The following is a 15,560-nucleotide window of genomic DNA, read 5'->3' as shown; positions in this document are numbered from 1 at the left end:
ATTTTTCATTGCCATCTTATACCACTCAAAGCATTGTCACTGGACTTGTTATATTGTTCAAAGGGAGCACAGAGATTTCCAGCATGTCGGCAACAGTCCTCCCTCAATCAGTCAGTAGAGTTCTTGATAAACGATGTGTTTTTGCAGTGAGCAGTTACTTCCTGTCTAAATAAGCCAGCACATATTTCCCCTTAATCGGCCTTCAACCAAGGGCCACAACAATGAAGTTATCTGTGCAGTTTGTAATTTATAAATTTCAAGCAGTATCTCATTGAAAATGTGTCTGGTGTTTTTAGTGAATCACCTCATAACCTATGCTGCGCTTTTCCTTCATTATTGCAGCAATAAAATACTCTACCCTGAATTTTTCCGGCGGTAGTCCTAAAGCTATTCTGACTAGCCTTATTTTTCAGAGCGGTGATTGGAATGGTTTCACTGGGCAACCTAATGTCGAAGATACTGGCACGTCGCATCGACTCCACCACTCCTGTAGCAAAGGCTGCTTATGACCAATTCAGAAAGGCAAGTGGAAAATGTTCGGCATTGCTCACAGCACTCCTTGCTTGCTATAGTGTGTTGTGCCACCAGAACCTGTTATAAGTGTTCGTGTTGCGTCTGTGGAAATGTTTTGTATTTTTTTATTCGACTTTATACCATCCTGTTTTCTTGATTTTCCTAATACACGTATGTACTTACAAAATTATGCCTGCCAATCTGTAAATGAAATGCAACGCGTGCTTCTAATGGTGCATTTAATTCTGTAATACCCTGCGTATCACGTATCACGCATCAATGAAATCATCCATGGTGTTAGTACTAAGAAAAATATCTCTCGCTTATCATAAAACCGCGTTTTTACGGTCACACTTCAAGTTTTGTAAATGAAGCTCGTTTTAGTTGTAGAAAACGGCAATTAAATCTGGTTAAGTCATATAAGAAAACTAACAGCTAAGCCAAGCCAAAGAGGCAGAGGGAAAGACAAGAAAGGAAAGAAGGAGATTAAAGGACATGGCGGTTCCTACTGAATGTTTTAGCCAGGTCGTAGCCCACTGTCTCGTTTAACCAGCATCTTTTCAAGTCTTCTCAATGCAAAGTGATAGCATGCTATGAGTTGCTAGGAGTCAATGCCGTTTTCTCTACGGTTCCATCTACACTAACTCTCCTGGCTAAAGAAAATATTTAAAAAGGCGGAGGAGAAATCACAAGTTTTGATATTGATTTAATGCAGATGTGTACATATATGTGTATGGTCTTGATCATTTTGAAACGTTAAGAAATCAACACCGATTTTCAGGTTTTAATTAAGCATGTTTCTCAATATTATATGCTGCTTTTCCATCGTCATCAGCCTTATTGTGCCCACTGCAAAACAAAACCTGTTCTGTACGTTTCCTATCAACCCTTTCTGGTGCTAGTTACCACTTTCCTACACCCCAATCTTTCTAATCACATTCCCCACCTTACTTTCTACCAAACCTAACTACGTTTGCCTTCTCTTGCTATCCAGTCTGTTCCTTTAACGACCATAAAATAACATAACATGCCGTGGCCTTGGCCATTTATTCACCATTTCTACTAGTATGCCATTAACTCGACTTTCTTCCCTGACCCACTTCGTTCTCTTCCCTTCTCTTAATGCCGCGCGTGTCATTTCACTTTCCATTACTTGCTGCGTGGTACTCAATTCACCTATTTCCGCTAGCCTCCTTTCTTGAACCGCAGTACTGATAAGATACCACCGCATATATATTTAAGAGCCGGGAAAGATGTAGTGCCGGATGTTCCCAATTTTCACTTCATTTTCATTGTTTGATTATTGAAGAATTAAAGTACTAGCCGAGCACCATTGCTAACATGGCTGACACTTAACGGGCCCTTTCTTGAATACAACATTGTTTCAGGTGACCCTGGACACGACGCTTGGCGTGCTGTCCACGATGCTTGAGCACGGTCACTTTGCCCTGGTCGTTGCGGAGCAAGTGCAAGGTGACTAGAGGCCCGTTACATTAAAGGAACTGGTAGCTCAGAGAATCACTCAGCTGTGTGACTCGACCCAAAGCAGCGAGACAAGTGCAGTACAGCGCAAAGCAAAACACCCCGTAATTCGGTTTCAAGAACGCCCTCAATCAAGTCGTGGTGGAAACACACAGAGGGGGAAGTGAAGGGTGGTGTTCATTCTTAAACAAGATTATGTGCTTGATTTTGTCGCTACAATTTGTGTCCGCAGCAACAAAATTCGTCAAAACATATTTTTTTGATGTCACACATCAACACGCGAGTAGACTGTATCGTCTTCCGGTACATATATGGAGCGATCATTTTATGTTTTATTTTTACAAGTGTCGGGGTCGACTCCACATCTGCCGCTTACAGTTGCTTCCTCTCCTAGAAAAGAACTCATACCTATGAACCAGCGTGCTACTATTAGATCACAGACGTGGACCAGTTAGCGGGGTATAATGGAAGTTGTTGTATTGGTAAGCTAGGCTACAAGATGCGAGCACATCGCACATAAGCAGAAAAAGCATTCGACTGCGCCCGTTTTGCGTATATGCATCCATTTCCCCACGCGTCCCGTTGTTTCGTAGCTGTAGAAGGCAGTTGTTTCTAATATATCCCTATAGTATGTCTGGGCTAGTCAGTGGGAAACAGCGCGAAAAAAATCCCGCACTTCAGTAATCCCGTCCTTTTTTTCAGTGGCTATAGGCGCATCGACGACAAAGGAGGTGGTCATTGGTATCGTGACTAACATCGACCTTCTACGTTTCATCACCAAGGGCGTCAAATCGAAGTCTGACACCAGCATCAACGGTGATAAGACAGTCTACTAAGCGAGTCTCCGTAGTCTTTTTTTCTAATAAAGTTCCTTCATCCTCACTTCCATATCTTCTTTTTTTTTTTTTTACATCTTTCCTTAAAGAAGCCTCTTCTTGTTAAGCAGACAAAATTTCTGACGTCCAGTTCTGTCAGCCTCTCTTGTTTTGTTTTGCGGTAGCTTGTAAATATAGAATACGCACAAACTAGACCGGCAACAAATTTTGCATGAGCAACGAAATTGTAATAGTGTACGCCTAAACTATTATTATTTGGTGTAATTGAAGGTTTATAGCGGTCGTCAGAAATTTCAAAAACTATTTTTTCGGCTCTGCACCTGAACGAATTGAGCATACCTCCAAGCAGCGGCGATCATTGCAGACCGAGCGAAGCACGGCAGGCCACGTGGGCTCAGGAGGGACGTTTAGTTATAGCGTCACTTCGCAGCACGCGAGTTGCAAAAAGTGCTCGCCCTGCATGAGATTCGTTGAACCGCAGTGCCAAAGGAAGTGGCGTTTTCGAAAAATAATGTGATAACTGCTGGCAAGAAATCAATTAGATTCAGGCACCTAATAAAATAGTTCAAAAGTAATTAGGCGGTTTAGCTTGCGTCAGCAGTGGTAAACACGCAGGATCATAAGTTAGTTTCGCGTCACTTAGCGTTGCTTTACCATGTCTTGCAAACCGTGGCCTGCTCTTCAGGAGATGTTTTAGGCTTTCATTGGGAGAAAAGAGGCCTAATTTTGGGTCTTCAGTGAAGATTTGTCACACGAGGCAAAGACGAGATCTAAAGCGCAGCATGAAAGAATGATAGCTTAATGCAATAAGTAAGAAAACGGCTATTCAGGCTGGCGGTTCGACGATGTGTTTGTGCAGCGTTGTGTGAGATCTGTCAAAGCCTGAAATTTAAAAAAAATCCGCATTGGTCTGACGCAGTGACCTGGGCTGCAAACCCGCTGCCGGCGAGCTTAGCCTTTTATTTTTATTTTCGAGAGAGGGAGAGAATGCTCGAAATCCAACGAGGCAGGGGAGGTGGCTCAGCTACAGAGCCAGTAGCAGGCACTTTCATTTTCTTTTCCTTCTTCCTACAGCCACAACAACAACAACAGCTATGCTATCGCATTCACACGTAATCATCGATTAATTGTTCTCCTTACATTTTTTTACGTTTTGTATCCAGTGGTCTGCCTGTAGTCTGTTCCCAATTGACCGCGCGCAGCCCTTTATTCGCGCGTTTCGCACTGGGGTGAGACTACTCGAAAATTTCTCACACTGCCAAAGTTTAGCACACGGTACAAAGAAGGCAGTCTAGAATTTTTCTGGTATTCTATGTCGTCCAACACTGATAATAACCGTAATCTGGCGAGCGTCTCCCTGAAGATAATGTATCACAATGAGGCTTCCTTATCTGCCATTCACACCACTGTCCTTCCTCAATAGAGGGGATAATGAGAGGAGGGGTAGAGCCTTGCTTAATCGGCGTTTGTTTTCTGCTCTTGACGGACATAATTTGCCAGTTCACATGTATCAATCTGCAGTTCAGTGAACGCACTGGTGAGCACAGACGCAGAAATGTGTCCACATTTCTCGGAAATCAATTTTATTTGTGAGGAAAATCTGGAATATTGCAAAATAGTGTTATGGATTTATTGAAGAGAATTGATGTAATCCTCCAACGCACAAAAAAAATATTTCAAGGTTTGTCCTCCGCTAGCATTTACTGTTAAGACTGGCCAGGAAATCAACGGGTAACAATTTTAATAGAAAAAAAACATTATCAGCAAAAACTACGTACTTCCCAAGCGAAGGTTTGCACTGCATAGGTGGGGCTGCAATTGTACCGCAGCGTGACTGAAAAACGCTGCTGTTAGCTGCTCGGTTCGCGATAAACGATCGAGCACACTCGGCAGCATTATAAATACGTGTGTGACTGATAGCGTTTTTGCCCAGGCGCTCTCAATGTAGCCAAGTTATCTGACACGTGCCATGCAAAGCTTCAGCAGTGCGTGCAATCTGATACCTGCAAGCTCATGCAGGTGGCGAACGCCCTAAACAGCCTCAGAAATGTTTGCTCTTATCGCTAGGATATGTGTTACGGCGCGGCGATCGACGCAGCAAACTTTATTGCACGTTGCCTGATCGTTGTAGAGTAATTTTGCGATATGCGAAAACATCGTCTTCTTGGGCAACTTCGCGTTATAAAATGTATAGTTGCCCATAGTTCACGGGCGCGTAATTGAAATCCTCGCTTTTGGCAAAGTGACGTACCGCTCCCAGACAGCAACCTTAGCGTTGGACATGTGCGAAAAGGAAGAAATATAGAGCAGCTCTCATTCGACATCCGAAGAACAAACTTCGTTTAACGTCACAAAGCGACTCACGCTGTGAGAGGCCACCGGAAATTTCGACCAGCTGGGTTTCTTTAACGTCCACTGGCATCAGCCCTACCGCGGTGATGCAGTGATTATGGTGCCCGCCTACATTGCTGGAGTTCCCGGGTTTGATTCCGACCGCCGGCGGCTGCGTTTCGATGGAGGCGAAACGGAGAGGCATCCGTGTGCAGTGCGATGTTGATGTCTCGCCACAGAGGACCTGATTCCGCTTGACCCTGACTACACCACAATACTACAACACTACAGAGGCTTGCGGAAAGTATATCCGGAGCCGCATAAAAAGCTCAGCAACGAGGAGGCCATAGATCTGAGGCGGCTACAGACGGGCACCTTCATTAATTTACACATATTACACATGATGCATCCCACAACATTCAGAGACGAGTGCCCGTGGTGCGGGAAGACCCCTACCCTGTACCGCATAACATGGAAATGCAGCTTACATCAACTACAAAAAATTGAAAACCCAAATGAAAGACAGTGGGAGGCTTTGCTGACCAGCTCTGACCCGGAGGCTCAGCTCTACCTGGTCACAAGAGCTCGCAAACTGGCGAAAGCCAGTGGTGCCCTGGACTGGGGGCGCCAACCGCTCGTCAGCCTCGGTTGAAGAGGCGAAGAAAAAGATCCCCGAGCAGTTAATAAAGTTCACTTACTCACTGCACGATAAAGGTCCCCAGGTGGTCTAAATTACTCCGCAGCCCTCCCCTACGGCACCTTTTTCTCTCGCTTCGCTTTCACTCCCACCTCCCTTCCATTCCTTAAGGCGCGGTGAAGGTGTCCACAGAACAAGTGTAACACATACTACACTTTTCTTTCCTGCGAACCAATTATTAATGCGAGTACCTAGCTTACTAGGCTGTCGACAAGGTCGCGTATACAGAACGTTTACAGAATGTATCCGCAGCTGTTGTATCGTTCTTGGAAGAGCTAGCTAGGATCAAACGAATGATTGTGATTGATAGAGAATTATGTGAGGATTTTGCAGAGAAAAATTCTGCCATTTGGGTGTTTTGTAAATAATGAGAGCCAAAAATGTGAAAGTAAAGTCGATCAAGCGTCGAAATAGCTGCCATACAAATGTTGACGTCCAAGGGATGTGACTTCACGCCAACCGAAAATGCATGCATTTCTGACTTCGCGAGCTAAATAAATGCGTGATAGTAATCAGAACTGTGCAATGCGCGTCAATTAGTAAAAAAGCTGTGGTTTAGCTCTAGTTAAACCTGGGAGGAAGCATGAAGAGGCTTCCGTGTGTTGTTGTTGTTGTTGTGGCTGTAGGAAGAAGGAAAAGAAAATACACGGGCCTGCTACTGGCTCTGTAGCTGAGCCACCTCCACTGCCTCGTGCAGACAGAAGAGAGAAAGTAGAGAAAGAAAGAAAAAGATGAGGGAGAGAAAGACGCGCGCCGCAACAGCCGTCGTCCACCATCTAAGCGGTGGCGGGTGCAATGACGGCCTACAGCAGATAAAAATTCGGTGGCTCACTAGCCCCCGCCGCAAGCGGCGTTGACCTACCGTCCCAGCCCCGTAGGGCCAGGAACAACCACCCTCCGTGTGTTGTGCGATGTCAGCGCACGTTATGCTGTTGTGGCTGTAGGAAAGAAGGAAAAGAAAATGCGCGAACCTGCTACTAGCTCTGTAGCTGAGCCACCTCCGCTGCCTCGTGCGGACAGAAGAGAAAATAGAGAAGAAAGGAAAAAGAAGAGGGAGAGAAAGACGCGCGCCGCAACAACAGCCGCCGTCCACCACCGAAGCAGTGGCGGGTGCAATGACGGCCTACAACAAATAAAATTCGGTGGCTGGCTAGCCCCCGCCGCCAGCGGCGTTCACCTACCGCTCCAGCCCCGTAGGCCAGGAACTACCACTCTTTCACCCATATCTCAGCGCACGTTAGAGATCACAAGGTTGTTGTTGTTGTTGTGGCTGTATAAGAAGGAAAAGAAAACGCACGGGCCTGCTACTGGCTTTGTAGCTAAGTCACTTCCGCTGCCTCGTGCGGACAGAAGAAAGTACAGAAGAAAGAAAAAGAAGAGGGAGAGAAAGACGCGCGCCTCAACAACCGTCGTCCACCACCTAAGCGGTGGCGGGTGCAATGACGGCCTACAACAGATAAAAAAATCGGTGGCTGGCTAGTTCCCGCCGCAAGCGGATTTGACCTACCGTCCCAGCTCCGTAGGGCCAGGAACAGCCACCTCCCCCTCATCACAAGGTGGTCGAAATTACTCCGCAGGTCTTTACTACGGTCCCTGTTTCTCTCTCTCCACTTTCACTCCAACCTTCCCCTATTCCCTCACGGCGCGGTTCATGCGTTCACAGAAACAAGTGTGTCAGATACTGCGCCTTTACCTTCCTGCGAATCAATAAAAAAAAGCGGAAGCTTGATTTGCACGGCTACGCCTGTGGACGAGCTTGTGATTGAACACACGGTTAAGCACTGGTTCAAATTGTAGTTTCGTCTTTATTTATGCCAATGAATACGCTTCGATGGTCCGTGAAGTAGTGAGACTGTTTCTGGTTTGTGGGGTTTAACGTGCTAAAGCGACTCAGGCTATGAGAGAACTCTAATGACAATACTTCTCCCTGTTGGCTCCTCCACCGTCCCTCCCGTGTAGTAGCAGTTAGCCTGATGGGATATATCCCTTGGGTGCGTTATCTTGCCCCGTAATCGGTTACCACACCACTCAAAATATATTTAGCGTGCTTAGCCCAGATAGAGAACAAGCCTTTGTCGGTGAAAGACAATGACAATTGTGAAAGACAATGAGCCTCAGACGACGGAACAGACGTCGCATCACGTGGTCACTGCGTAACTAGTACTTCCGAGCATGTCACTGGTGTCAAAGCCTACGCAGCTCCAACGTGCCTCGCTGAAGTTACTGTTGAGGCAGACAAATTAGCACGAACGGCACGATTAATTTGTGTTTAGGACAACGAAAAGCATATATTGTTTTGTTTTTCACACCTGCGAGTAATAAAATGACGGCATACAGTTGAGTCCACTGCAAGGAGAGCTTGCGACCCCTTTTCGCTTGTAGTAACAAGGTGGTGTGGGCAGGGTTGTTCATTTCATCTGAGATGCAGTGCCAAAACCATAATACACAGTTTGACAGCAGCGCAACCTGCGTTTGAAACAAGTGGGCGTTAGTTGCATTTGCGATCATTAAAAGCGGCCTCGACTGTAGACTGAAGACATAGCCACACGTGCAGACCTTCGGTGCTTCTGTGTTCCGAAGAGGCGCTGTCGTTGACTGAGTTATCGCACCACCATTGTTTGGCGCCGGTCCATGTCCTGCTTTGACAATGCGCGGCGGGTATAAATGCTGAAACTCCTTATCGTCTACGGTATTTCCCTCCGCGCCTTGAAACATGCTGGCCACGGCAGCTCTCGTCGTGTGGACCCTCGTCTTGCTGGCGGTCGCCGTCGCCACAGTACAACTGGTGCGGTGAGTACCAACGCGCATAGGTACCAAGAGCGGACTTCTAAGGTCGTAATATATGCAATCCGCTCATGCATGTCCAATTTTAGTCGACTTACAGGAGCACCGCTCTGAATCCGGGAAGGAACATGAATAAAATCTGGCGCGGTGTCTGGATGTCTAAACCGAGAGACCCAAATCGTTGTCAGCTTCTAACGCGTCGCGACCACGATCCAGAGTGTCCTTTGAAACATAGGATTCGGTGTGCGGCGGAGTAGGAATACAATATTCATGCCACCGATTGGAATGCGTCATAAGAGAGCGAAATATTACTATCTTACGCCATATGTGTACCGACAGTTATATGCCTCGGAATTTTTTCTTGGTTTCGAATTTTTCCCGTGGTATTAAGAAAATTATAACATTGTTATTTACAGAGTGATTAGGCGCAGTATTTAATGTGCAAGGATACAATAGCAGTCCACATTTTTTCTGCCTTTGAGTTTAAAAATTTAGTCGTCCCTTTATCTTGTCAACTGCGAATTTAGGATGAATAGTTATTAGCTACAGTAAGCAGTTTCACTCGTTGGTTCATTGTTTATCAGTGCAGGACATTGAAATTTTGTACTATACTGACAAGCGTTTCAAAATTCAGCTCTTTTCTACAACTGCACAAAGCTTCAACTAAGGTATCTCAGAAATTTCATGAACTGCTATCTGTTGAAGCGGTGTAAATAGACAGAGGGAACCCCTGCACTGTTCCAATTAAAACATCTTAATCAGTCAACTTTGACTAGGGAAGTCAAATAATTCTGGAACATAGACGTATTTCTTCACATCATCTTCTCGATGAAGCTCATCAGCTCCGACGTTCACTCTGCCTCTCTCAGTAAACACGACTCGTGATATTGCTTTAGGAATGGACGGTTATGCAGCAACCATCGCGCTATATAAACGATCTATGCACTTGAAACTGCACTACAGCCCAACCTGAGTGACCTGAGGATTAACCGGACACAAACAGACAATCAAGGTGATTTTTTTCGGTTAAAGCATAACTTCAATCCCACAGTGACAGTATATAAGCGCAGCAGCACTCCTCAGTCATTTACAAGACATCACAAGTTCTGCTCTTGCGAGACAGAATTCTTTCAATAAATTCTTTCGTGAACACGTCCTTTCGCGGCGTTTTATTCCTTGAGGGCTTATAAATTAAATGTCAGTGCTTTGGCAAGCGCAAATTATTACAGCGATTGTTGCCACTATGTCACTTCACAAGTCAGAGAGGTTATCTTAGAAGACCATTCACTGGCTTGAAAGATATGAATGGTGCAGGGTCGACTGAGAATTCACCCAAATATTATTTTCGCCTCATCAGTTCATATACTCAAAGCAAACAAAAAAGATGATAAAGTAAAACAAAGAACCTAGCACATAGTAATTGACACGTGGAGCTCTAAATGACTTATCGTGCAGTGACCGGTCAGATGGGTACTGCATGCTGTTTTTGCATATATGTCGGCTACTACGCAGAAGCCACTAATATACACGTCTGTTCACATCGACGTACTTTTACTATTCATTTCTGCAAGTTGAGACATTACATAGCCATTGTTTATATAATATTTATTTGCAAGCTCTTGTGTCCGCTGATATCTCCAACCAGTTTCTAAAAAGCCGGACATACATTTTATGTCGTTAAACGCCAATGACACAAATAAAATCAGAAAAAAAGATACATGTAGGTGTTGATCAACGGGAAGTAATAATGCAATCGTGGGAATAATTGATTGCAAGGTAGAAAAACGCACATGTCACCGGTGGAATCCGAAACCATCACCTCCGAATTTAGCGTCCGAAGTTGTACCGACCGAGTGGTTCAGTCTTCTATTTCCAATGAGAGGTTGAACTAATCCCTGAGTGTTCGCCAGTCAACCTCTTCTGCACTGGGGGGCGCAGGGCGTGCTGTGTTACGGCGTATGTCACGTGGAAAGTAATATAAGGGTAGGGTGGGAACTGTTTGATAACCCTCTTGTGACATCAAGGCTCAGGCGCAAGGACCTAATAAACTAATACGCAAACAAATGAAGGGAAAATGAACGGGGCTGTTACGAGACAAAATCAGAAATAGCCAACACCCTTCGTGTCAGTGGCTCCTGGCTGCCTGTGATTGCATCTCATAACGAGCCCCCTTTTATCGCGTTCTCGTGACGTCTGACGTTTTTATCAGTTGACCAAAACGGCAACCCCTGCGTTTTCCTCGCTATCTTTGGACCTGCTTCCGCGAAGCCCCTGCGAATTCTTCGAAATCCACTTGAGCGGCACAGTTCAAGATACTTTTCAAACTGCCATCGTGCAGCACGATATCTGTGTTTGCGTACTTTTACACTCTATCCAGTTGTTATCCGTAATGTTTTCTCAATCTGGTTATTCATTTTAAAGAATAGTGTTTCCATCAGAACTAGACACAATATGAAGTTTTCCGAGCCGAATGGTTACATTTATTGCGTCTATACGACTTGCGCTTTACCCAGCTTAGGCACGCACAGTGCATTTTTTTTTTTTTCAATTTAGATTGGTTGGTTGGTTTGTGGGGTTTAACGTCCCAAAGCAACTCAGGCTATGAGAGACGCCGTAGTGGAGGACTCCGGAAATTTAGACCACCTGGGGTTCTTTAACGTGCACTGACGTCGCACAGCACACGGGCGCGGAAAAGGTGTGTGTGTGTGTGTGTGTGTGTGTGTGTGTGTGTGTGTGTGTGTGTGTGTGTGTGTGTGCGTGTGCGTGTGCGTGTGCGTGTGCGTGTGCGTGTGCGTGTGCGTGTGCGTGTGCGTGCGTGCGTGCGTGTGTGTGTGTGTGTGTGTGTGTGTGTGTGTGTGTGTGTGTGTGTGTGTGTGTGTGTGTGTGTGTGTGTGTGTGTGTGTGTGTGTGTGTGTGTGTGTGTGTGTGTGTGTGTGTGTGTGTGTGTGTGTGTTACTAAGTTTACTTTGTCGATTCTAATTAACAAAGTTCAATTTAGTTTTCTGACCTATTGAATGCAGTGCCGAACGGCGACGCAGCGCGCTCAGACCTATAATGACGCCTGTTACGATCGGTTGAACGCAGCCAAAACTTGGCGACGCTTCGTACACACAACATTTCCGAGATTACTGGAAAATCTGCCCTGGTGTTGTCTTTGACACTTGGTTGCTTCTCGCAATTCGCAGACTGATGCCTTTGGCAAACAAATGCACACGATGGGCAGGAAGTGATTTTGATCGCATGCAAATATTCGGGCACCGAGGTGGAAACAGGTGAAAGCGAACTTGTAGCTGCGCCAGGCACGCTGTCATTGTTCGCTACACGAGCATGCGCTTGATAATGTTACATTTCCTGTTCTTTTGCCCGTTAAGCTGACTAGGCCCGTAAATAATTCCCAGGAAGTATAAAAACATCCACGGTAGAAAGAGTTAGTAAACTACCTTATCACATCAGCAGCTGTCTTAATGAGAATAATAAATAAACAGTTTCAATTAATAAATCGAAGTGTGTTTAAACACAAAACATTGCCATGGCTCCGTGTGTTTCGACATGTGCGTTTTTCACCACGGTATTCAAACGTGAGTTATGGGTTAAAAGTAGCACCCTCGCAAACAAACTTTGTTCTTGTTCTGTATACCTCTTGCTTGGCCCCCGACACGGATCTCTTTAAGGAGGGTTCTGTGACTGAGCCTGTGTACAGCGGAGGAAAGGTTTCGATAGAAGTGAAGCCCCAAGTTGTCACTTGGACTATGCAATATTAGAGCATCTACCCCTTCGTATCCCAGCCTAGACATATGATGCCACTATACGTACCTAATTACAGGTCATCCAAAAGAACTGAAGCTGTGAGCCAGTATGCAAAGACATGACTCATTAAAGATCATGGAAGAGAACTGAGGCTCAGACGCTATACTCAAAGATAATGTTTCCTCACCCGAGATTACCCGGTATCGATGTTTGAAGCCATTTTAGTTTCGTGTTTTGCTTCTAAACCGTAATCTGCTCGTACTTGGTGCCCAAAACTGTGGGTGGCGGCAAATCAAGGTTAACAAACTGTACGTGGTATAAATTAATCTGTAGTTTTCCACTGCAGTTTCATTCCCTTCTTCTTTCAGTTCATTCTTTATTCCCTCCTAATGCAAATGCTTCTTTTCAACCCCGATGACCAATTAATATCGCAGATCATGAATTATCAAATGTGAACGCCTCGAAGCGAATCAGGCTATATAAGGGACGCCATCGTTGTGGAGAGCTATGCATTAGTTTAGACCACCTAGCTGGGACCCTGTAAGGTGCGCTTACATCAGGCATTGCACAGGTGCTCTGGTATGTCAATGTTTTTTGTGAGGATAAAGAATCATGAATGCCTTCTTCGGGAAACCAAAAAAACCGAAAGTGGAAATGGAAATGCCCTAACGCAAGAGTGCGATGCAGTGACCTCAGGATGGTAAGGTCTCGAATTAATCTGGATTTGACGAGGAAGCGAAACAGATTAGTGAGGAAGAAGTCCATCAACGAATTAGCGGTAAGGGGAAAAATAGAAGTATTCAGGCTCTCGCTGTAGAATATATACTCTGTGCTAACCGAGGAAGCCAACGTTAGCCTAGAAGAAATTAGCAATCATTTCAGAGATATAGCTACTTAGTGCACAGTAGAAGTATGCGGTAGAATTTTTAGAGGGGGTACCGGTAAACTGTCTAAGGAGACGAAAGATTTGATTAAGAAGCGCCAAAATATGAAAGCCTCCAACCCAACAGACCGGGTAGAATTGGCAGATATATCGAAGCAAATCAATGAGCTCAAGGTGGCCGACATAAGAAAGTATAACATGGGGAAAATTGAGCATGCTCTAAAGAACGGTCGTGTGTGAAAGCGGTTAAGAGGAAATTAGGCGTAGGCAAAAATCAGATGTATGCACTGAGGTTCAAGGCGGGCAATGTCATTACTAACATGGACAAGATAATCAAGGTAGCCTTGGAGTTTTATACGGACCTCTACAGTAGCCATTGTAGTCAGGACAAGAATGAAATTGGCTGTAATGAAGAGCAATCAGATGTTTCGTCAGTAACGAAGGACGAGGTTAAGAAGCCTTAGAAGCTATGAAAAAGGGGGAAGCGGCTGGCGAGGATCAGGTGATGACAGATATCTGTTTAAGGATGGAGGGGATGTTATCGTGCTAGAAAAACTGACCATCCTATATATGCAATGCCTGATTACATTAAAAGTACCGGAATCATTGAAGAATATATCTTAATTAATAAGAAAGGGGACGTTTAGGAGTTAAAAAATTACAAACCAACCAGCTTACTATCAGTTACGTACAAGGTATTTACCAAGATAATCGCTAATAGGATCAGGACAACCTTAGACTTCAATCAACCAATGGATCAAGCAGGATTTCGGAAAGGGTATACTCTACCATCGATATTTCCACACTAAGCTAGGTAATAAAAAAGTGCTCGGAATATAACCAGGCCCTATACGAAGCATTCATTGACTACTAGAAAACACTTTATTCGGTCGAAACCTCAGCGATCATGCAGGCGTTGAGAGGTCGGGTGTGGGTCCATATGTGAAAGTACTGGAAGATATCTATAGTGGCTGCACAGCAACCATAGTTCTGCATAAAGAAAGTGATAAAATTCCAGTAAAGAACAGTGTTAGGCAAGAATCCCCAGTGTTATTTACAGCTTGCTTAGAGATCCAAAGGCATGCAATGGGGGCAGCAATAAGTATCAGGGTCGATGGAGAATATCTGAGTAATCTGCGCTTCGCTGATGACGTTGTCTTGTTAAGTAACTCAGGGGACCAACTGCAAATAATGATAAATGATCCAGACCAGAGAAGTAGAAAGGTAGGCCTAAAGATTAATATGCTGATGACTAAGGTAATGCGGTACAGACTGGGAAAGGAGCAGCACTTTAAAATTGGTAGCAAAGCATTGGAAGTGGTAGACGAATATGTTTACTTAGTACAGACCGCAGATTCGGACTACGAAATGGAAATAACTAGGAGAATAAGATTGGGTTGGAGCGCATTTGGAAGGTGCTCGAACATTATGACAGGCAGCTAATCGGTATCACTCAAGAGGAAAAGGTTTAACAGTTGCATCTTACATGCTGTTGTGCCTGGCCGAAGCCGCCCAGAAATTCAGCCGGACGCCAAACTTCTTCGGCGAACGCCTCCTTCACAAACTCTGGATACTTCTCTGCAAAGCACCAGTGCACTGGAGGCGAGCCATACCAAAGGGAGAGAGGCGACGTGTTTCAACATGAGCTGAGCATCCAGACAGCACGGCGCCGTGTGGCCCTGACGGTGAACCCCTTCTCGCCCCGCGGCATATTTGAAGCGAGAGCGCAGCGAGCTCTCCCATTGGCCCTGCGAAAGTGCTGCCTTCGGATTGGACCATTTTGAGCGTCAACGGTTCTCGGCGACGGAGTCTCAAGTGCTTCCGTTCGAGACTCCGAGTGTGAGTTCGTCACTAGCGTCCATCGGGAGCAGTTCGCCCCCTGACAGTGCGGACGCGGCGGAATCTCCCCGGCCGTCGCTGCGCGAGAACAGTCGCGTATGGCTATGTTAGCTTTCGGCCCCAGAGCCGATTTTGTTGTGTAAATACCTGTAAATAGTGTATAAAGCCTTTTCTTCATCTCACCAACGCCGACTCGGATTCATCGCTACCGCCCAGGGAGCTGACAGCCCTAGTTCACGAAACGGGTGACGAGCGCTGCGTTACCAACTCCTTGGCACAACCCTGTTGACGGTGGGCTACTGTGTGATAACCCCACGGGCACAACATTGGTGGCAGCGGTGGGATCTACTGGCACAAACCTGTTGACGGTGGGCTACTGTGTGATAACCCCACCGGCACAACATTGGTGGCAGCGGTGGGACCCACTGTCACAACAATGCATACTTAC

The 15,560-nt window shown here is 45.5% G+C and overlaps 2 protein-coding genes across 3 annotated transcripts in view; both read left to right on the top strand.

Annotated features, from left to right (window-relative positions):
• Cbs (Cystathionine beta-synthase) overlaps positions 1-2,881 on the top strand; it is a 70,787-nt gene extending 67,906 nt beyond the window's left edge. For both annotated transcript variants that reach the window (XM_084606087.1, XM_084606088.1), the window contains exons 11-13: positions 414-522; positions 1,902-1,986; positions 2,698-2,881. In XM_084606087.1, coding sequence (XP_084462213.1) covers positions 414-522; positions 1,902-1,986; positions 2,698-2,831 — 328 coding nt within the window. In that variant the 3' untranslated portion in view covers positions 2,832-2,881. The remainder of the gene's footprint in view (positions 1-413; positions 523-1,901; positions 1,987-2,697) is intronic.
• A 5,689-nt stretch (positions 2,882-8,570) lies between these two features.
• Positions 8,571-15,560, top strand: part of LOC146185099 (cytochrome P450 3A4-like) — a 37,598-nt gene continuing 30,608 nt past the window's right edge. Inside the window, exon 1 of the mRNA XM_084606086.1 lies at positions 8,571-8,649. Within this exon, the coding sequence (XP_084462212.1) occupies positions 8,573-8,649 (77 nt within the window). The 5' untranslated portion in view covers positions 8,571-8,572. The remainder of the gene's footprint in view (positions 8,650-15,560) is intronic.

The sequence above is a fragment of the Amblyomma maculatum genome, chromosome 6 (assembly GCF_055883805.1).
Source record: "Amblyomma maculatum isolate TAMU_Amacu chromosome 6, ASM5588380v1, whole genome shotgun sequence".
NCBI lineage: Eukaryota > Metazoa > Arthropoda > Arachnida > Ixodida > Ixodidae > Amblyomma > Amblyomma maculatum.
This window is presented reverse-complemented; position numbering and strand designations above follow the sequence as displayed.